At 42.8% G+C, this 21708-nt stretch overlaps 1 protein-coding gene across 3 annotated transcripts in view; it reads left to right on the forward strand.

Moving 5' to 3' along the window:
* SNX10 (sorting nexin 10) overlaps positions 1-21708 on the forward strand; it is a 68088-nt gene that overhangs the window by 24527 nt on the left and 21853 nt on the right. For 2 of the 3 annotated variants that reach the window (XM_078059391.1, XM_078059392.1), the window contains one exon: positions 13969-14015. In XM_078059391.1, the coding sequence (XP_077915517.1) occupies positions 13992-14015 (24 nt within the window). In that variant the 5' untranslated portion in view covers positions 13969-13991. Of the gene's footprint in view, positions 1-10424; positions 10528-13968; positions 14016-21708 lie in introns of those variants that run through there. The other variant, XM_078059393.1, reaches the window with a different exon arrangement.

Here is a 21708-nt window from a genome sequence, read left to right on the forward strand (position 1 = left end):
TCACTCGCGCTGGGCATGGAGCCTGCTTAAGAATTCTCTCTCTCCCTCTGTTCCTCCCCACACTCACCTGCTCTCTCTCTCTGAAAAAAAAAAAGAGAGAGAGATTAAAAAAATACGTGTAATCTTTTCAAACTAATACTATATCAAAAATACATGCCAGTGGGTTAGGGTGCCGATACTTATTTCCATGGAGTGTGGGTGAGGTTGTACCAGCTAGTTCACAGTGAGACCTTGATAGCGTCAGCGATTCCTTTGCCTTTTAGCTTTTCCACCTTCCAATTCAGGAGAACTAAATACGTTGGTTAGGAAAACAATGAACGTTCTCCTCTAACTGTTCACTACCTTGTGAAAGGTGGAGGCACTTTACATATCAAACAAGACAGGCCAGCGGCCCTGGACCAGGTAACGGGAAGCTGCGCGTCTGACCCCATCTTTCCTCTGGGGCCTTACTTTCGACCACCCCCTCAGTCCCAGTCACAGTGAACCACTTCCTGTTCCCACCTTCGGGCCTCACGGCCTGTTATCATACTTCTCTCCACTTGGAACCACCCTCTGCCATCTTACCTCCATCACGAAGGCACAGAAGGTTAATGGGACGACCAACACAGACACTGGAGCCAGACTGGGTTCAGATCCCAATTCTGTCACTTAGTAGCTTTATGACCTTTGACAAATTACTTGTTAGTTTCTTGGTGTCTCTGTTTTCTTAACTGTAAAATGGGGATCACATTCAGCTTACCTCATAGGATTTTTTTCTTTAAAGGCTTTGAGAGAGAGAGTGAGCGAGAGAGAGAGAGAGAGAGAGCAGGAGCCAGGGGAGGGGCAGAGGGAGAGGGAGAAGCAGACTCCCCACTGAGCAGGGAGCCCGATGTGGGACTCAATCCCAGGACTCTGGGATCATGACCTGAGCCGAAGGCAGATGCTTAACTGACTGAGCTGCCCAGGCACCCCTCATAGGATTTTTCTGAGGATATATGCAAAGTTCTTAGAATGGTGACTCTGTCAGAAGTACTCTGTGTGTTGGCTATTATTATTATCATCTTTTGAGGTCCAGCCTATCCTGTAAGCCTATGACTGTTAACCATGATGGGATTTGGGGCCTGCAGACCTAGGTTTGAATCTGAACCCTGCCATGTGTGAGTTGGGTGACTTTAGATGGTTATTTAACTCCTTTGAATGTCATTTTCCCCATCAGAAGCACAGTATATCATATAGTTTCTGGGTGAATCATGTGTGAACTGTGTGTGAAGTGCCTGGTTTAGTAGTTGACAACTGGAAGACTCAATGAGTGTTAGTTTCCATCTCTCCCCCCTCCCCCCCACCCCCCGGCACCACAGCCCCCAACATTCTGTTTATCACCTGATGCCCTGTACTTGCTTGGTTGCATCTCCTTCATTAAACTATATATTCCTTAGTTTTCTTTGTATATAGCATGCATTTCTTCTTGTATTTATTTAGTGATTTTCTCACTCACTCGTTTGTTCAATCATTTTATTCATTCATGCATGTTCTCTCTGTTTTGTTTATTCAAAAATCATTTACTGAGCGTCTGCTAAGTGTCTTGGGCCCTGGGAATCTACGTTATTCCAGCTAGAGTTCAGGAGAGAAATGACGAGATCCTGAACTAGTCCAGTGACATTGGAGGCCAAGAGAAGGGAGTGGACTTAGTATGCCTTCAGAGAGAGGCTTGGCCAGGCTTGCTGACCAATTGGATTTGGAAAGTGAGGGAAAGGAAGGAATCAAAGACAGTTTCTGGGATTCCCGTTTGAGGCACTGTGTGGATGTTGACACGATTAATTATTAAAATGGGCAACATAGGAGGTGGGAGAATTGGCAAGGCCCCAGCAGCACGCAGGGAAAAGGTGTCAGGACCAGCCTGGATTGGACACAGTAAATTAGAGGTGCCAACGGATGTCTGGTTGGAAATGTCCACTGGGAGGTGGCCAGGCTGTCTTCAAAGGCAGTTCTGATTCTGGATTCCTTTGCATGTGATATGGGAGTGGTAGCCTAAACAGAATGAGTGCAGAGTGGAAGAGAGGAGGGCTGCCAGTAGCCCATTGGGGAACTGTCCTGATTCAAGTGGAAGGTTACAGTGAGTCTGTGGCTTCTGCCGAGAAGCCATGTGCGGTGCCTCACCAGAGAAACTACTCGTGTCCGCCACCAGGCATACTATTCACTGTGTACTCCAGGGCCAGCCCTGGGGGTATCAGTGCCGAGGAAGGGAGAAGAAGACCCATTCCCCCAGTTGTGAGCCTCACCGTGGAGTGCGCTTTCCCAAGACTGCCTTGTCACTGACTCTCTCTTACTTTTCAGGTTTCAGTTCAAATGTCACTTCCTCAGAGAAGCCTTTCCTGATCACCCGAATGTGAAGTAGTCCCCACCAAGTACCTGTAGTCACTCTTGATTACATCATCTTGTTGTTTTCTTCATTATGCTTGCTCATTACCTTGTCCATTTATTTGCTCACATGTTTGTTTCCTGTCTCTTCCCACCATGATGTCAGTGAAACTGGGGACCTGGTGTCTTGTTCATTGCCCCATCTCTGAGGTCTGCGGCAAGGCCTGGTCCTTAATAGGTTGGATGAATTAAGCAGGATTGCCCATTTACACTGGGATGAGAGGAGGTTGAGCTTGTTTGTTGGGGAAGGAAGCAGTTGGAGTTAGTAAGGGTGAGGGGCAATTGAACCAATGTCTTGGAGGAGGTAGGAGAAATAAGATCATGAAGACAGGAGAGTGTGATCCTTTTCTTTGAGACTGAGGGAAGTGGGTGAATATATGGGTAGATTTCAAGGGGGCAGAGAACCAAGAGGAAGAATGTAAACCTGGTGGTCTTACTGTTTTGATGAAGTAAGAGGTAAGTTATCAGATGACAGAGGGGTAGCAGACCGGGAAGAAGTAGGTGGCTGGAGGTGAGAGGTGAAGGTCTGAAGATGATGGCATGAGTGGAAGATTCCTGAACCCTGGAGGACTCCGCCAAAATTGGAACTCATAACCTGGTGATGGAACCAGTCACAGAAGCGATGGGACTTTTCTTCAGTGGTAGGTGAGACAAGAAGAAATGGAGGTGACAGGTTAAGTTGATCTGTGTTTGGAGGTTGACAGTTAGAAGTGTGTCAGTGGAACAGGAAATGAGGTGTGCTGGAGGTAGAGTTTTTGAAAGGTTCAAGGATGTGAAGTCCAGAGGGAGAATAGGAAGGGTAGGATCAAAGTTCTGGTGGTTTTTCATTGAGTGGAAGAGCAAATTGGGTGAGAATGAGGAAATGAGAAAAGGAAGGGTGGGCTGTAGTAATCAGAGGAGACTTCTAGTTTTCCATTTTAAAGAGCAGTTCCTGGGTTGGGATCTGGTCACAGGGTGAGCACTTGTTGGTAAGAGATTAGGTCACAGGAACGAACAGCCTAAGGCAAGGCCAGGGGATGTTAGGTCATTACCCATGAATGAGGTCCTTCTTGGACGGATCCAGAAAAAGTGGGAAAGAACAGAGGAGGTTCCTAAAAATGTGGAAAGGAGAAGCAGGAAACTGGAGAGAAGGAAGTCATTCCAAGAAGTGAGGAGGAGGGAGTTGGTCATGAATTCCTAGGTTCTAGGTACTTGTTGGTAGGTTATTGTCTGGAGACTGTAGCGACCAGGGGAATTTGGTTTTCTCCTGGTCCTTAGAAATGGAAGTGCTGAGGGCACCTGGGTGGCTCAGATGGTTAAGCATCTGCCTTTGGCTCAGGTCATGATCCCGGGGTCCTGGGATCGAGTCCCACATCGGGCTCCCTGCTCAGCGGGGAGCCTGCTTCTCCCTCTGCCTCTCTCTCTCTCTGTCTCTTATGAATAAATAAATAAAATCTTAAAAAAAAAAAAAAAGAAATGGAAGTGCTGAGGACATGAGCAGCTTGGACTTTTAAGGGTCACAAGGGAAGGGAAGAGTGGAGAAGCCAGGGTGTAGCCAAGATATAGCTGTTGAGATGGTGTGAGTGTGGGGCACTTGCTGCCTCTAGGAGGAGGGTTCCCAAGGCATAGTGGGAGGAAGGGTTGCAAGAGGGGATGGCAGAGCGAGGCTGGGGTCAGAGCCAAGTAGGGATGAGAGAACCCCAGGAGTGGATGATGCCTGGAGGGCGTTCAGCTTGGCAGACATTGTAGTTTTCAGGATGAGGGACATTGGGGCCATGAATAAAATGGGTCAAGCTCAGAGTTTCAGGTAACACTTAAAAAAAAACAGCTTTATTGAAATATCTACATACTGTACAACTTACCCAATTAAGTGTACTATTCACTGGTTTTAGCATATTTGCAGATATACACAACCATCACTACAATTTTATTTATTTTAATTTTTAAATTTTTTTTAAATATTTTATTTTATCAGAGAGAGAGATATTGAGAGCACAAGCAGGGGGAGTGGCAGGGAGAGGGAGAACCAGGCTCCATGCTGAGCAAAGGAGCCCGATGCGGGACATGATCCTAGGACCCTGGGACCATGACCTGAGCCGAAGGCAGACAGCTTAAACCACTGAGCCACCCAGGCGTCCCAGCCACGGTCAATGTTAGAAAGTTTTTATTACCTGATTTATTACCTGATAGCCCTTTAGCTATCACTTCCCTGAATCCCTAAACTCCACCCCTCTACTTTCTACCCACCCCACCCAGTAACCATAAGCAACCAGTCATTTATTTTCTATTTTTATAAAACAGTTCCTGATTCTGGACTTTCATGTGAATGGACTTGTGTAATATGTGGACTAATTTGTGGATCATTTCTAACATGTTTTCAAGGTTCATCCAAGTTGTAGCATGTATCAATACTTCATTCCTTTTTATTGTCAAATAACATTCCATGGTATGGATGTACCACGGTTTATCCATTCATCCATTGATGGACATTTGGGTTATTTCCACCTTTTGGCTATTATGAATAATGCCTATATTTATATATTAATTTCTCTGTGGACATTTTCCTTTCCTTTCCTTTCCTTTCGCACTTAGGAGAATTGCTGATGAGTCTGTGTTTAATGGTTTGAGAAACTGCCAGATTGTTTGATGAGGTGGCCGCACCACTTTACAAATCCACCAGCAGTGTATGAGGGTTCCAATTTCTCTATATCCTTGCCCAAATTTGTTATTATCGGACTTTGTGATTCTAGGCAGCCTAATGGGAGTGAAGTGGTGTCTCACTGTGGTTTTGATTTGCTTTCCTCTCATGACTCATGATATTGAACATCTTTTCATGTGCTTATTGGCCATTTCTCTATTTTCCCTGGAGGAATGTCTATTGAGGATCCTTTGCCTGTTTTTTTTTTTTTTAAAGATTTTATTTATTTATTTGAGAGAGAGAATGAGATAGAGAGAGCATGAGAGGGGGGGAGGGTCAGAGGGAGAAGCAGACTCCCTGCTGAGCAGGGAGCCCGATGTGAGACTCGATCCCAGGACTCCAGGATCATGACCTGAGCCGAAGGCAGTCACTTAACCAACTGAGCCACCCAGGCGCCCCTTTGCCTGTTTTTGAAATGAGTTGTCAGTTATCTGTTATCTTTATTAGTTATCAATGATCTTTTTATTATTATATTTATATATGTAATACAATATATATATTTATTTTATTATTTTTCCAGCTTTATTGAGGCATAGTTGACAAATAAAATTGTAAGATATTTAAAATGTACAATGTGAAGATTTGATAATATATATCCTACATATCCATTGTAAAAGGATTCCCCCATCAAGTTACTTAATGTATCCATCACCTTACTTTTTTTCCCTTTTTCTTTTTTTTTGGTGAGAATATTTTACTCTTTTAAAAATTTCAATTATGCAATACAGTATTATCAACTATAGTCACCATGTTATACATTATGTCCTTAAGTTTTTTTTATTATTGAGTTGGATGAGCTCTTTATATATTCCAGCTACAAGTCCCTTATTAGATACATGATCTGCAAATATTTTCCCCCATTCCATGCATTGTCTTTTCACTTTCTTGATGGTGTCCTTTGAAGCACAGAAAGTTTTAATTTTCATGAAGTCTAAAGACTTTTTTTCTTTTCTTGCTCATGCTTTTGGTATATCTAAGAATCCTTTGCTAAATCCCGGGCCATGAAGACTTACCTCTGTGTTTTCTTCTTACATTTAGGTCTTTGATCAATTATTTTTTTTAAGATTTTTTATTTATTCATTTGAGACACAGAGATACAGAGAGAGAGAGAGAGAGAGAGAGAGCATGAACAGGGGCAGAGGGAGAGGGAGAAGCAGGCTCCCTGCTGAGCCAGGAGCCCAAAGTGGGGCTAGATCCCAGGACCCTGGGATCATGACCTGAGCCGAAGGCAGCTGCTTAACCATCTGAGCCATCCAGGTGCTCCTCTTTGACCCATTTCAAGTTAATTTCTATAGATGGCATAAAGTAGGTAGACCCCTAACTTTATTCTTCTGCTTGTGTTTATCCACTTGTCCCAGAACCATTTGTTGAAAAGACTTTTTTTCCCCATTGAATTGTTTTGGCACCCTGTTGAAAATCAATTGACCATAAAGGTATGGATTTATTTCTGGATTGTTAATTCTATGCTGTTAATCTGTTTGTTTTTCCTTGTGCCACTTGCACACTGTCTTAAGTACTGTTGCTTTGTAGTAAGTTTTGAAATCAGGAAGTGGAAGTCTTCCTACTATGCTCTTTTTCAGGGTTGTTTTGACTAATCTCCGTCCCCTGCAATTAGAGAGGAGTTTTAGAATCTGTTTGTCAGTTTGTACAGAGAAGTCAGCTGAGATTCTGATAAAGATTGCATTGAATCTATAGATCAGTTTGAGCAGAATTGCTTTCCTAACAATGTTGTCTTCCAGTCCATGAACATGGGATGTTTTTCCATTTATTTAGATCTTCTCTAATTTCTTTCAGTGATCTTTGGTAATTTTCAGAGCATAAGCTTTGTACTTCTTTTGTTAATTTAATCCTAGGTATTTTATCCTTTTGATGCTATTGTTCAGGTAGTATTTTGATGGGAAGTTGTGGTAGAACTTCTGCAAAGCCCCCTTACCAGGTGAAGGGCTAGAGTAAATTGAAAAAAAAGTCTTCCCAGTCGTTGGCAGGAAAGAAGAGCAGGGCATTTTCTGCTGTTCTTCAGGGGGCTGTGTTCTCAGGTCTTTCATGATTCTGTGGCAGGGCACTGAGGGATACATCAACCTCCAAAGAACTCCACACCCCCAAGTACCAATGGTTTCCCCTCTTTTCCATCCTAATCCAAAAACTGTGTGGTGATGGGGGTGGGGGAGGGTAGCGAATAGTTGTAGATAGCTTTTGGTTACTAGGAATGCAATCTGATTGGATGAATTCACACTAATATTTAAATTACTAATACCCCTTCCCCCAACCTCAAGATTTATCTGCTTTTCTAGAAGAGGAAAAGGAGTAGCCCAGACACATTACTAGGTAGGAGAACCTTAATGGCATAAAAAAGGAAGGAGACCATTCAGATAATGTGAAAAATGTTCTTGGGTTTGATCTGGGAGGGTAGGGTGGTTTTGGGGAGAGAGGATGTCACAAGTTAGAAAGTCTAGTATTACCTGTGTGTCTGCTCTGGTGTCAGCTTTTCTCTCCTACATCTGCTTTTTATGGCTTCTTTTCTTCAATTCTGTTTCTTCTGGTCGTGTTCTCTGCAGTCCCCCCCAACCCTGCTATCCCTCAGGGGCTGTCCTTAGTGTGTATATGATGGGAAGTAGAGGTCAGGCCCACAACATGCATGCCTATGTGTCCAGAGTGGCTAAGTCTAAGGTAGTACTTTTCCTAAATACTACCTAAATAGTTGTGAGATTAAAGTTCGATGTATTTTTTTTGTTCCTGCATTTTAAACCCCCCAATTTGGCTTGGCATCATCTTCTCGACCATTAATGGAACCCATATGTTGTTGAGATTAGCAAGTTAGTGGTTTCATTGTTTTTTGTACTATGAACCAGTATTTTTTGACTGCTAATAAACCTTAAAAAGACATGTCTTATCCTCTTTATTTTTTTTCTTTTGTGATAAATGGCGGAAAACTTAAATGAAAATTTTATTTGTGCTTCCAACTTTAACTGAACTTCAGATTTCTTCTTGTTTTTCCATTTTGGTTTGTCTTTTTTTTTTTTTAAGTAGGCTCCACACCCAGCCTGGGGCCCAGTGTGGGGCTTGAACTCATGACCCCGAGATCAAGACCTGAACTGAGATCAAGAGTTGGATGCTTAACTGACTGAGCCACCCAGGCGCCCCTTAGTTTGTCCTTTTTAAGTTCTAAGATCAGACTGAGGAAGACCTTGGGTGGGCTTTACAGGGGGTCCTGCACAAGCTGTACCAAAACATGGAAACTGGACTGCGGTGGAGCAGACGTGCTCTCTCGAGGATACAGCTTGTTTTCCTTTTTCTTTTTGGATGCGCTCTTTTGACTGCCCACATTGGGATCTGCCTCAAGCTCCCTTGAGGAGAGGGGTGCCTGGGAAGTCAGGAGACGCTGCAGCCTTAAGCCACTGGGCACCCTGGATACTGGCTCCAGGCAGCTCTGTGGGCGTCAGCCCCTGAAGCCAGCTCCGTAATTCAGCTTTTCTGGTGGCCGGTTTCTTTAATATCTCATGAGAACTTTTTTAAGATTTTTATTTATTTCAGAAAGAGAGACAGAGATAGTGAAAGAGAGCACGAGTGGGGAGAGGGAGAAGCAGGCTCCCCATTGAGCAGGGAGCCCGATGCGGGGCTCGATCCCAGGACCCCGGGACCATGACCTGAGCCGAAGGCAGAGGCTTAACCTACTGAGCCACCCGGGCGCCCCTCTTATGAGAACTTTTATCTTCATCGTGGCTTCTGTTTCAGTGCAGGCTCTGGTCCCTCAGAACTCCAGCTGTGACGTCATTACCCCTCCCTTTCTGTTTCATCATTTCCCAACTTCAGGTCCCAGGGAACTGGCAAGTCTCCCAGTGCATCCTGGGCCAAATATGGGAGGGAGTGCCAGCCCTTCCTTTGGTGCCAGGCTGTGCCTCCGGCGCCTGACTAACGTGTGGACTGACTTCACTGGAGTCTGACGCTTATCACGGATGCTGTCACCTGGGTCTAAGAACGGTCCCCCCCACCCCACCCCCCGTGATACAGAGTAGGGCTACCTGTAGAGATGCCCCTCCAGCAGGACCTTGGCTGACAGTTTCCCCCTAGAGGAGATTTGGGGAGGCCATGGCCCCACTCCCAGATCTGCCCAATACAGCGGGAAGGACATAGGTGGTCCTGAGAACAGATGTGAGAAAAACTGGTACGGAGTTAAACTTTTACTCTAAAACAACCTCACTGATGGCATGTCTTTATGAGATGAAAGTCAGAAGTCAGTAATTTTTCATTTATATAGAAAAATTGCTGAACATCGGTGGAGGAAGTAAGACACAGTAAAATTAATGTAGTTGTCTGTTTTCTTGGAAGGGGGAATATAAAAGTGAGCACATAGGGTTTTACTTTTTAAAAAATAGCATAGCTTTTTCAGACTTTAAAAGTAACAAATGCATTGTAAACTTTTAGAAAAATACAGAAAAAAGCGATTAGAAATGACCACTGCTAACTTGTCATGTGTAGGCTCCAGTTCTCAAATATATAAGTAAAGAAATAGAAACATAATGGGACACCTGGGTGGCTCAGTCGGTTAAGCGTCTGCCTTCAGCTTGGGTGGTGATCGCAGCGTCCTGGGATCGAGTCCTGCATCGGGTTCCTTGTTCACAGGGAGCCTGCTTCTTCCTCTGCCTCTGCCGCTTCCCCTGCTCATTCTCTCTCTCTGACAACAAATAAATAAAATCTTAAAAAAATAAAAAACATATTTAGAAAAATCACTTGACAATACTTTTTGAACAGTCCCTATCATTTAATATTCTTCTATAACATAATTTGTAGTGGTATAAGCTGGTCTGTTTTACAGCTGTACCATCATTAATTTTTTCTAATCTCCTGATGGACATTTAGGTTTTCATTTATTTGATCTATTTTTTAAAAACACTGCATTGGGAACATTCTTTCATACAGATTTTTTTTTTTGTATATGTCTAATTGATTTTTTTAGGTTGAGTTCCCAGATGTGGAATAATTGAGTCAAAGAACATGAGCCATTTAAAAATTCTTTTGAAACATATGGCCAAATCGTCTTTCAGGAATATTGAAATAGCTCTCATCCCTACCAGCAGCAATCAGTCCCATTTCTCATGATCTTTGCCAGTGTGGATATTATCATTAAAAAAAATTCTGATTTAATAGACACAAATATGGTATCTTATTTTTTATTTGCATTTCTGTTTATAGCAAGGTTAAATATTTTAAATAGATCATTGACCTTTTTTCCAAAACTTTTTAATTGTGGTAAGAATATGTAAAATTTACCATTTCCCCATTTTACGTGTACAGTTCGCTAGTATGTATATTCACATTGATGTGTAACATCTCCAGATCGGTTTCCTTTGGCCAAACTGAAACTCTGCACCCATTTACAAGAGCTCTCCATTTCCCCCTGGCAACCACCATCCTACCTTCTGTTTCTGTGAATTTGACTAGTTTAGAAACTTCAGGTAAGTAAGTAGAATCATAAAGTATCTGGTTTTTGTGTATGTGACTGATCATTTCGTTTAGATTAATGTCCTCAGGGTTCATCCATGTTGTAGCATGTATCACAATTTCCTTCCTTTTAAAAGCTGAATAGTATTCCATTGTGTATACATACCACATCTTGCTCATTCGTTTGTCAGCAGACACTTGGGTTGCTTACCCTTCTTGGCTTTAGGAACAATGCTTCTATGAACACAGGTGTGCAAATATCTCTTCGAGATCCTGCTTTCAATTCTTTTGGATATATACCCAGAAGTAGAATTGCTAGACTATATATATAGTAGTTCTGTTCTTAATTTTTAAAAATTTATTTAAGTAATCTCTATCCCCAATGTGGGGTTTGAACTCACGACCCCGAGATCAAGAATCTCATGCTCTTCCAACTGAGCCAGTCAGGCACCCCTATTTTTAATTTTTTAAGGAACCTCCATACTGTTTTCTACAGGAGCGACACGATTTTACATTCCCATTGGCACAAAGGTTCCAATTTCTCCATATCCTCACCAGTACTTGTTTTCTGTTTTTTTGATAGTAGCCTTCCTACTGGATGTGAGGTCATAACTCATTGCGGTTTTGATTTGCATTTCCCTAATGATTAGTGATACTATCTTTTCATGTGCTTTTTGGCTATTTGTATATCATCTTTGGAGAAAGGTCTGTTTGGGTCCTTTGTCCCTTTGTTTGTTTTTTGTTGTTGAGTTTGACCCTTATTGTTTTTGTTTTGTGAATTATTATAACTTTGCTTATTTTTCTACAGAAATATTCTTTGGTATGGATTTATAAGAGCTTTCCATAAATTAAATATTAATCCTTTGTCATGTATTATAAATATTATTATCATATAATATTTGTCTTTATATCCCTTTGAAACATACAACAGGTTTAAATTTTCATATGGTCATGTCTATCACTTTTCTCAATTTTTTTTTCTATTTTTATGTGTATATGAGGGTGGAGAGGTGTTTACTAACTGTAATACTAGGAGCAGTTCCTCTGGGGGTCCTAGAGGACTCTTTGGGGCCTTCAGCACCCTAGGGCATTTCCCAGGGCAGCACAATGGCCACAACATAAATCCCCTGGCATGGTGAGCCTTTCCCCTGCTAGGCAGTGAGCTGGTGACACACAGGTGTAGACAGAACATCACTCTCTCGTCTGTGCACACTGCAGGGGACTGAGTGTAGGTGGGAGAAGATTCTCCTCTTGAAGGGTGGGCAATAAGCTTTTTCGAACCCCAAATCAACCCGTTCCTGGATACTCCTGAAAGCAGCCATCCTTCTCTCTCCTCCCACCTTCTTGGATGCCTCTGAAACTGACCCAGGCTATTCAGCCAACTCCTCCTGTGGGCCCTCTCCTCAAGTGCTCACAGGGATTCCTACCTTACACCCTTTCAGTGCCAGGGCTTTTGTCTAACCTTCTTGTAAAAGCCCTCTCTGGAGGCAGAATCCTAACAGGAAAGGAAATGGAGATGGAGCGCCTGAGTGGCTCAGTCGGTTAGGTGTCTGCCTTCGGCTCAGGTCATGATCCCAGGGTCCTGGGATCGAGTCCTGCATCGGGCTCCCTGCTCAGTGGGGAGCCTGCTTCTCCTTCTCTCTCTGCCCCTCCTCCTGCTTGTGTTCTCGGTCTTGCTCACTCTCTCTCTCAAATAAATAAATAAAATATTAAAAAAAAGGAAATGGGGACTGATGCCTTTCCTTAAACACAGTTGACCCAGAGCGGAATCTCTTCAACTTAAAACGGTAGTGTATTGTTGTGAAGGCTCTAAGACGAGGGTGAAAAGGCATCAGAAGAAGCCAGGTGTCCAGCAGAGATGGTGAGACATGGCGACACCTAATGGAAAGGTGGCATCTTTTTTACTTATCTGCTTCCTCCACATACAGCTTGCGGGCCTGTCTCCAGGCTCAAGCCCCAGCTCCTGGAATCTGGCCACATCTCCAGAAAGGAGAAGAGGTTAGGTGTATTTTGTTTGAGGGTTGACCACTTCTTCTAACATAGCAAAAAAACCCAAACAAATATACAAACAAAAAAACCCAAGAAAGCTATAGCAGTTGTTTTCTAATAAAAATACACTCCTGTCCCCTTAGTGTTACAAAGGCTCTGCCCACTGTGAGGTTAGTTAAAAATCTTCCTGCACGTTCTTCTAGGAGCACATGAGATTTCTCTTGGCTTTTGTGTGGGAAATATGGAAAAACATATCTGTTTGGTTTATGAAATTGTATATTGTTACAGTGAATCAATAACTCTGTAGATCGGGGGTATAGCTCAGGGGTAGAGCATTTGACTGCAATAACTCTGTAGATCTTCGATAAAACCAGTTTTGTTCTGTTGAGGATGTCCTTGTGGCTTTGATATAAATTCCAGTCTAGTTCATGATTAACAAGTTCGTTGTGTTAATCAGCCTTTGACACGGGGTGGTAAGGAAACCCAAAACTATGCTACTGAAAGCCCCCCCACCCCCATTTTCATTTTAGAGAATTCTCCGAGATCTCTGAGAAAACTCGAGAATGATGTAAACTATACTTGTATTCCTTATTTCACCATTGGGAAAAGTACGTAACCCCTTCTCTTTCTACCCCCGTGTATAGTCCGCAGACTCAGCCAGTAGTTTGCTTGTCAGAGAGGAGACTGCCTATAGGTATGCAGACCAAGCTTAACATTGTGAAAATTTTTTCCTGTTGATCTAAGAGAGAGCTTTATTAAGGTATAGAATTGAAAACACAACATTTGATTGCTCCATAGGTAGGGTCTGCAAACTACTGCCGCCTGTTTTTGCAGATAAAAGTTTTGCTGGAACATAGCCATCTGCATTCGATTACTTAGCATCTGTGGGCTTTCTCACTATAAATTGCAGACTTGAATAGTTGTAACAGAGACCGTTTGGCCTGCAAAACCTCAAATATATACTATCTGACCCTTCACAGAAAAAATTTGCCAAGCCCCGCTCTATAGAATTCTTTCTTTCACAGACATTTTGTATTTTAAATCCATCAGAGCTGTTCTCAGTGGTGGATCTCTCTGGGCATCTCCATTCCCTCCATCTCACTGCCAACCAGCATCCCCCTCCGGCCCCTCATGGCCACTCTGCTCCCCCCTACCCCCAGCCTCTGACTCACCAGGGCTCCAACTCTTGCCAGACTCTGCCTGGCCTTCCAGTTTGAGTACCTGTCATCATCCAGCTGCTTTGGATTTGCCATGTCTCAAACTCCCAATCCCCAGTGCAGACTGATGTTCACCTTGGTCTGCTCAGCAGTGGACAGGAGGGAAGGAGCAGCAGAGGTTCATCTTTCAGAGACTGTGGGTAGCCAGAGAGATTTGCTCTCAGAGGATTTGGGTGCGAGGCCATGAGAGACATATCTGCTCCAGTATGGAACTTCCAAATCACTGAGTGTTGGTATCTTATTTTTCAGGTTGATTGTGTCCTGTGCTGAAGATGTTTCCAGAACAACAGAAAGAGGTATGTCATCACAAATCCGAAAATAAATAATCCATGCATTTTTTTTAAAAGATTTTATTTATTTATTTATTTGAGACAGAATGAGAGAGGGAGAGAGAGCACATGAGAGGGGGGAGGGTCAGAGGGAGAAGCAGGCTCCCTGCTGAGCAGGGAGCCCGATGCGGGACTCGATCCAGGGACTCCAGGATCATGACCTGAGCCGAAGGCAGTCGCTTAACCAACTGAGCCACCCAGGCGCCCCTAATCCATGCATTTTGACTCACTGCAGGTTAGTTCTTCATTCACTAACCATCAACCTGTGGTAGAGAGTCAAGATACTTCAGGGCATCCTAGAGGAGGGCTAATGAAAGTAAAACACCTGCCCTCCTGCCCCCACCGCCCCTGCGCCCCCCATTCCCCAGCATTGATTTGTCCTCGGCCCTCATTCCTTGGTTCCAGTGACTGAGCTGGCTCTTAGCTCACTCCCACCCGCTGCTTATAAATGTATCTTGTTCCATGACTCAGATTTCTCCAGGCTCTGACTCCCACCCTTTGCTTTGAACAGTCTCCCTCTGGCTTTCTTGGTTTTCTCCTCTGTTGCCTCATACGTGAATCCCCCTACCTCTGGTAACAACCCAGGGGAACTGTCTGCCCTTAGTTTCAGTTTTACCTTGCTTATTGCCTCTTAGATCTGTTGGCTTGGTTTCACACAGTTCAGAGAACACTGTCCTTTCCTGAACCCAGCCTGATTGATCTCCCAGGCCTCCAATCTCAGCTTCTGGAGCTTCATCTAACTGGGAAGAGGGTAGGACAATCCCCACACCAACCCTTTGCTGAGTGACCCTCTCTTGAAAGTTTTGTTTGTTTGTTTGTTTTGAGAGGGAGAGAGGGAGGCGGGGGGAGGGGCAGAGGGAGAGAGAGAATCTTAAGCAGGTTAAGCAGGCTCCGTGCCTAGTGAGGAGCCTGACACGGAGCTCTATCTCACGACCCTGAGATCATGACCTGAGCGGAAATCAAGAGTCTGAAGCTTAACCAACTGAGCCACCCAGATGCTCCTTATAAGTACCCATTCGTCCTACTCTGCCTACTACTGTTCCACGCACATTGTCACTAGGTGAGCCTAATGAAACTGAATAGTGGCAGAGGAACTTTTTAGGGAGTACACACACACACACACACACACACACACACACACACACACACGTGGCCACATGGTCCTTCGTTTGCCTTGCCCAAGTTTAAAGCACTATATAACCCAAAAAAATCCTTTTCAGAGAATCCTTCCAGAAGCTTCTTTGTTAGATATCACATCCTTTCTTTCAGCCCTGTCTTTGGGTTCAGATTCTTCTCATTAATCTAACCCACTTCCGCCGTTTAATTCCATGTTGGGCTCCGCATTTTCTTTTTTATTTTCCTTTTTATTATTTTTTGGGCTCCCCCATTTTCAAAGACAGTGTTTTGGTTTATTTGTTTTTTAACTTTTTGGGTATAACTTATATACAGTAAAATGCATCAAATGCCCTCATCTTATGTGTATAGCTCAGCAGATTATCTCTTATGTGTACACCTGTGTAACCACACTCAGATTGAGGTGCAGATGTTTCCAGCACCCCAGAAGGTACTGTGTGTCCCTTTCTAGTCAGTCCCCCTATTTTCCCTATAGAGCTAACCCCATACGATACCAAGACTTTTCTCCTGTCTCTGTATTAAATAATACTGGGATCAAGCTGTTTCTTTCAGGAAATGCCTTCTCTGTGATGTTGGCCAAACTGCAGGTCCCCACATGACTTCTCTCACTGCTGACACTAATTACAATTTCAGGAGTTCCTCAAACCATCCTCAGTTTTAATAATTTACAAGAAAGACTTACAGAACTCATGGAGACAGCTGTTATACTCACAGTTATGGTTTATTACAGGGAAAGGACACAAATTCGAACGAGCCAGAGGAAGGGATGCAGAGGATAGAGTTGGGGAGGGGTCCAAGTCCAAATGTGGAGCTCCAGCTCATCTTCTCCTTATGGAGTTGCTGGAGTTAAGCTGCCGCCATTGATGCGTAATGATATGCATAGGGGAGCTCAGTAGGGCCTTTGGTATCCAATTTTTACTGGGGCTCAGTCGCAAACTGCCTGTGTGGCTGACTTTCAGTCTCCAGTCCTCCTGGGGTCAGGCTAATATCATTAGTCTCCAGTTCCTCCAAAGGCTGCAGTTGGTACGGTGTGGTCCTCAAACCCCATCATTTTTGCATTGTTGGCCAAAGTGCAGGCTAGCAAAGTTACTCTTGTCAGGCAGGATATGCCAGGGGCCTAGAGATCACCTCCCAGGAGCCGAGGGCAGAGGCCAGACCTCCCTCTGGGTGAGGTGAATTCTTCACTACACACCTACATCGGCCTGACGGGAGTGGGGGTGTGATCGCCGGCACATTCCAAAGGCACATTTTTTTTTTTTTTAAAGATTTTATTTATTTATTTCACAGAGAGAGACACAGCAAGAGGGAACACAAGCAGGGTGAGTGGGCAAGGGAGAAGCAGGCTTCCCATGGAGCAGGGAGCCTGACGCAGGGCCCGATCCTAGGACCCTGAGATCATGACCTGAGCCGAAGGCAGACCCTTAACCCACTGAGCCACCCAGGCGCCCCATCCAAAGGCACATTTTAAAAGTTGTTCTCTTAGGGGGAAAAAACTGCCAATGAAAGCAACAAAGGCTTTTTTTTTCCAATTAGAAGAAGGTTTATTTTAAATTTAAAAAATTTTTAATTTTCTAAATTTTTTGCTTAGTTGGTTTAATCACTTGATTTTTATTACAAACTCACTTCAGTTAAAAACTACACAAATTTTGGGGCACCTGGGTGGCTCAGTCAGTTAAGCGGCTGCCTTCAGCTCAGGTCATGGTCCCAGGGTCCTGGGATCGAGCCCCGCATCAGGCTCCCTGCTCGGCAGGAACCCTGCTTCTCCCTCTCCCACCCCCCTGCTTGTGTTCCCTCTCTTGCTGTGTCTCTCTCTGTCAGATAAATAAATAAAATATTTAAAAAAAAAAAAAAAAAAAAACTACACAAATTTTAACCAACTACATAAAGTATTTTATTGACCTTGCAAAAGTCCTTTAAAGATTTTATTTATTTATTTATTTGATGGGGGGAGCTTGGTGGGGGGAGGGGCAGAGGGAAAGGAGAGAATCTTAAGCAGCCTCTGTGCTCAGTGTGGAACCCAATCCGGGGCTCGATCTCACGACCCTGAGATCATGACCTGAGCCGAAATCAAGATTTGGACGCTTCACTGACTGGAGCCACCCAAGTGCCCCCAAAAGTCCTTTATTATAAATAATTATATAATAATATTATAACATCAAGGAATTTTAAACTAGAAAGTCCTTCAACTGAAAAGGAAAAAAATAGGAGAAAGAGATTAAATGTTTGGAAGTTTAGCCTCTGTCAGCAAGAACAAGCATAGTCAGGCTAGGTTCTGGATGTATTATAATATAGTGGTTTTCATCACTTATCAGCCCATTGTCTACCCGTGGCCAGAATGATCTCCTGGCGTCTAACACATTGCTCTGAGAACAGTCAAAACTCCTAAATGTGGTTTCTAAGGCCCTGTTTGATTGGACCCTGCTTCTTTCCCTAGGCTCGTCTTCTGCTTCTCCCTTTCCCTCAATGCACTTCTCACTTCTTATTCTGGAGCTTGTTCTGCAGATTTGAATGCTTTGTGCACCCTGGGCCCCTGGGCTTTCACAGATGTTTCTCCCACTGCTTGGAATGATCTCTCTTCCCCCAGACTTCACTCCTTGTTGACTGGCTAACTCCTCCTTATCCTCAGGCCTCCGCTTAGAAGCCAAGAAGAGGCTTTTCTAAAGAATCAATTTCACAAAGTATTTTTATCTCACCACCTACCCTGTAGTCAGTGCAGTTAGAAGTGGAGGAGGTTTTGGTTGAGCCTTTAAATATCCTAGTGCCTGGTTGATGTTTAGTGGAAATAGCTCAGGTCCCACCTGACTGCATATGTAAGGGCAGAATGTGCTATCACTGATTGTTCTAGCATCTAGACCGAGGACGCAATGTGTGTAAAGCACTTTCCACTCGGTGCCCATAGCAGACTTTACTAATTAATCTTGACATTGGCACGTGAATCGAGACCTATTTACCATCCTTGCTTAAAATTCAGATAGCTTAGGAGTGACATGTTGGTTCTACCTAACTGGTAGCTCCAGCCTAGAAGTTTGGTAATTTTTTTTTTTTAATAGATGTGGGGGGTGGGTAACCAAATGGAGTCTCTCTTGTTAAAATAGCTTTATTATTGCAATAAATCTAGAGAGAGGAGAACAGGGAGTGAGAGTCTCCCTTGTTAGTTAAACACGTTCCATTTGCACATTGGTTTGGATTCCCAGGAGAGCAGTATCCAAGCTGATGGATCTTCCCCATAAAAAGGCCTTGGCGTTGGGCCATTGTAAAATTAAAATGAATTCAGATTCATTCATGCATGCAACTTTAATTTACAATTAAAATATTATGGTTACATATTTTAATAAGAATAATTAGAGGGACCCAACTGAATCAACTCTTCTGTTTAATGAGACAGAACCCAGAATCCTAATGAAAAGGCAGGTGGCTGTGTCAGGAAACACGTTTCAGGCTGTCTTTCGTGGAGTCAGGCATTTTCATCCTCTTTATATTCCAATGTCCAGAGCAAGCAGTTTGGTTTTTTCTGCATTGCTAAAGACCCTCGCTTCCTGCCACGTTGGGCTCCTCTTCTGTGATGTGTGAATAAATAGTTCGCTCCTGCTGGACCGTGTTTCATGGGGTCCCACACTCTGGTCCCTCCAAGGCACTGGATTTGTTCCTCTGCCCCCGGGCTCCTGTGGTGTAAACGGGGTGGCCCTGCCTATGTGATATGACTCCGAGGGTGGGCTGAAACCCCTTTTGTGTGTGTGGCTGTTGGGGGTGGGATGTATATCTCCCTTGCTGTCCCGGATCACGATGGCTGAACTCTGCCTTGAGAAATTTATACCTTTAGGATAAGGGTTTTTCTTCCATTTTACATACTTCACACTTGACACCTTAGTGGCAGTAAATCCCTCAGCTCTGTGGCAGCGGATACCCTGACTGGAGCTGACGCAGGGGGGCCCAGGGGAATTCCAGGCACCATGAGGACCCTGTCGCCCAGGGAGGAGACAGGGCCCTGCAGGGACGGACATGAGGGAAACTTAACAGTTGCATGTTCGGGATACGCTTGTGCTGACCCATGGTAACTTTTTGGGCTCGCTCTAGGAAAGCATGGTTTTGTTATTGGGAAACTGATTGGAAACTGACTGGGCTGGAACCAATGAATATCATTAAAGAATATCCCATAAGCAAGCCTTCCCCCTGGGTCCTGTGATGCTCGGGACTTGGAAGGAAGTGACAAGACAGAGCACTCTCCTACTCCCTACAATGAATTGTTTTGTTATTCCTTCCTCCTTCCTTCCTTGCCTGTGTGATGTGATATTATAATAGGGGAAACTAGATGTAGGATATATGGAGATTGTTCTGTATATCTCCAACTGTTCTAAAATGAACACTTTTAAAACAAACTACACCGAATTATATCTGCTCACATATAGAGGTTTCTAAAAGATTGTGCAGTAAATAAAGCAAGGTATAAAACTGTATTTATATTATGCTTCCATTTGTGTTAAAAAGTATATATATAATATATAACAATATAATGTATAATATGTTATATATAATATATAACATTATATAGTATATAATAATGTATTATAATATATAGTATGTAATATATACAGCACAGGTAATAATATATAATAATGTATATATAATATAAAATATATATAATATATGTATAATATAAAAAATATATAAAAGTCCTGGCTTAGGTGGGCAAAAAACTGGGAGTCCAGTAGGTAGGGGGCTTCATTTTCATGGTATACTCATCTGTTTTTGAAATTTTTATATATATCTCTCTTTCTTAATTACATACATGTTTTATTTTTATAATAATGAAAAAATCATATTTTTTAAGGTTGATAAGGTTAGTGTTATGTTCATGGCATCAGTAAATGTTGAACAAATGGCTAACATTTCAGCTCTATGTTTCTGACTTGCTTTCACTTTCGAGTCCCACATTTGTTCCCTTTCATAAAGCAGTCTGCTTGGGATGACCCCCCTGCCCTACTTCCCTCCCTTCTTTCCTTTTACTTTCTCCGGTTTTAACTTTTCATTTATGAAATTTTAAACATACACAAAGCAGAGAGAATAATATAATGAACCCTTATGTACCTAAGGGTTCAACAATTAACACATTATTAATTCATGACCAAACTATCCCCCCACCACAATCCATTTCCTCCTGGTCTCAGACAGTGAATTATTTTGAAACATATTCTAGACATTGTGTATTTTTATCTGTAAATATTTCAGTATGCATGTGTAGCAAATGACCCTTCTTAGGAATAAACCATATTATCACACCTTAAATAATTAGCGTTAATTCTTTCATAACATCAAATATTCAGTGTTCAAGTTTTTCTGATTCTTTTGGGGGGGGAAGTATATATATTTTGTTGTTCTAATCATGATCCAAATATAGACCACACGTTGCATTGGGTTAATATATTGCTTAAAGTCTGTTCTGCTTTTTTCCCCTTTTGCAATTTGTTGAAGAAACTGCATTGGGGCGCCTGGGTGGCTCAGTCGTTGGGCGTCTGCCTTCGGCTCAGGTTGTGATCCCAGAGTCCTGGGATCAAGCCCCGCATCGGGCTCCCTGCTCAGCAGGGAGCCTGCTTCTCCCTTTCCTACTCCCCCTGCTTGTGTTCCCTCTCTCGCTGTGTCTTTCTCTGTCAAATAAATAAAAATCTTAAAAAAAAAAAAAAAAAAAAGAAACTGCATCTTTTGTTTATAGAGGTTTTCACAAACTGGATTTTGCTGATTGTATCCTTTTGGTGTAGTTTAACACAGGTTAGCAATTACGTCTTATTGCAAAAGATGAGTTTTTCCCACTGTACTTTTCCTAATGTGTTATGAGATACAAAGGTAACTCCTTAATTTTGGATGCCACTTGTGTAAAGAAGCTTGCAACATCATCAACTGTTGTAAGTCATATAAAAGGCAGGTCTAAGTGAATCTCATCCATAGTTACTCCTGAAGTAGTAAAAGCTTTCTTAAAAATCATCATTCAAAACTGCCAGAGCATGGCATTTAAATACCCTCCAAGCTATAAAGTGGCAAGTAACATCTTTTGTAGTATGTCTTTTAGGTGATTTGTCATAACTATTATTAGGAAGCAGGAAGCTTACTTGATACATTCTTTCTGCCTTTCAAGCTTGTTATTTGTAAAGAATGTAGTGTGTAAAATGGGCTAAATTTTAGTTTTAAGATTGTTATGTGGGAGCCCTGAACAGAACCCTGGTGAGTAAGCCATTGGTTAAATTCTCCAATTTAGAACCGTTCCTAGCACAGACTCAGTGCTCTTTAATCGAATGAATGAATGAACGAGTCCTTAGTTTAAATACATAAGCATGTAAAACATACTTTGGAATAGGGGAAAATAAACGTCCTGAGAAAATGAACACAAAATGAAACAAGTCTTCATTTTTGTGGTAGAAAATTCTCATCAAGCCTCTGAACAATTAATAGTCATTAACACCTAGAGGTTCTGATTCATTAGCCCTTATCCCCCCACTCATCTTTCTGTAACCTGAGTAAATATTCTTACGATGAG

Source organism: Halichoerus grypus, chromosome 12 (genome assembly GCF_964656455.1).
Source record: "Halichoerus grypus chromosome 12, mHalGry1.hap1.1, whole genome shotgun sequence".
Lineage (NCBI taxonomy): Eukaryota > Metazoa > Chordata > Mammalia > Carnivora > Phocidae > Halichoerus > Halichoerus grypus.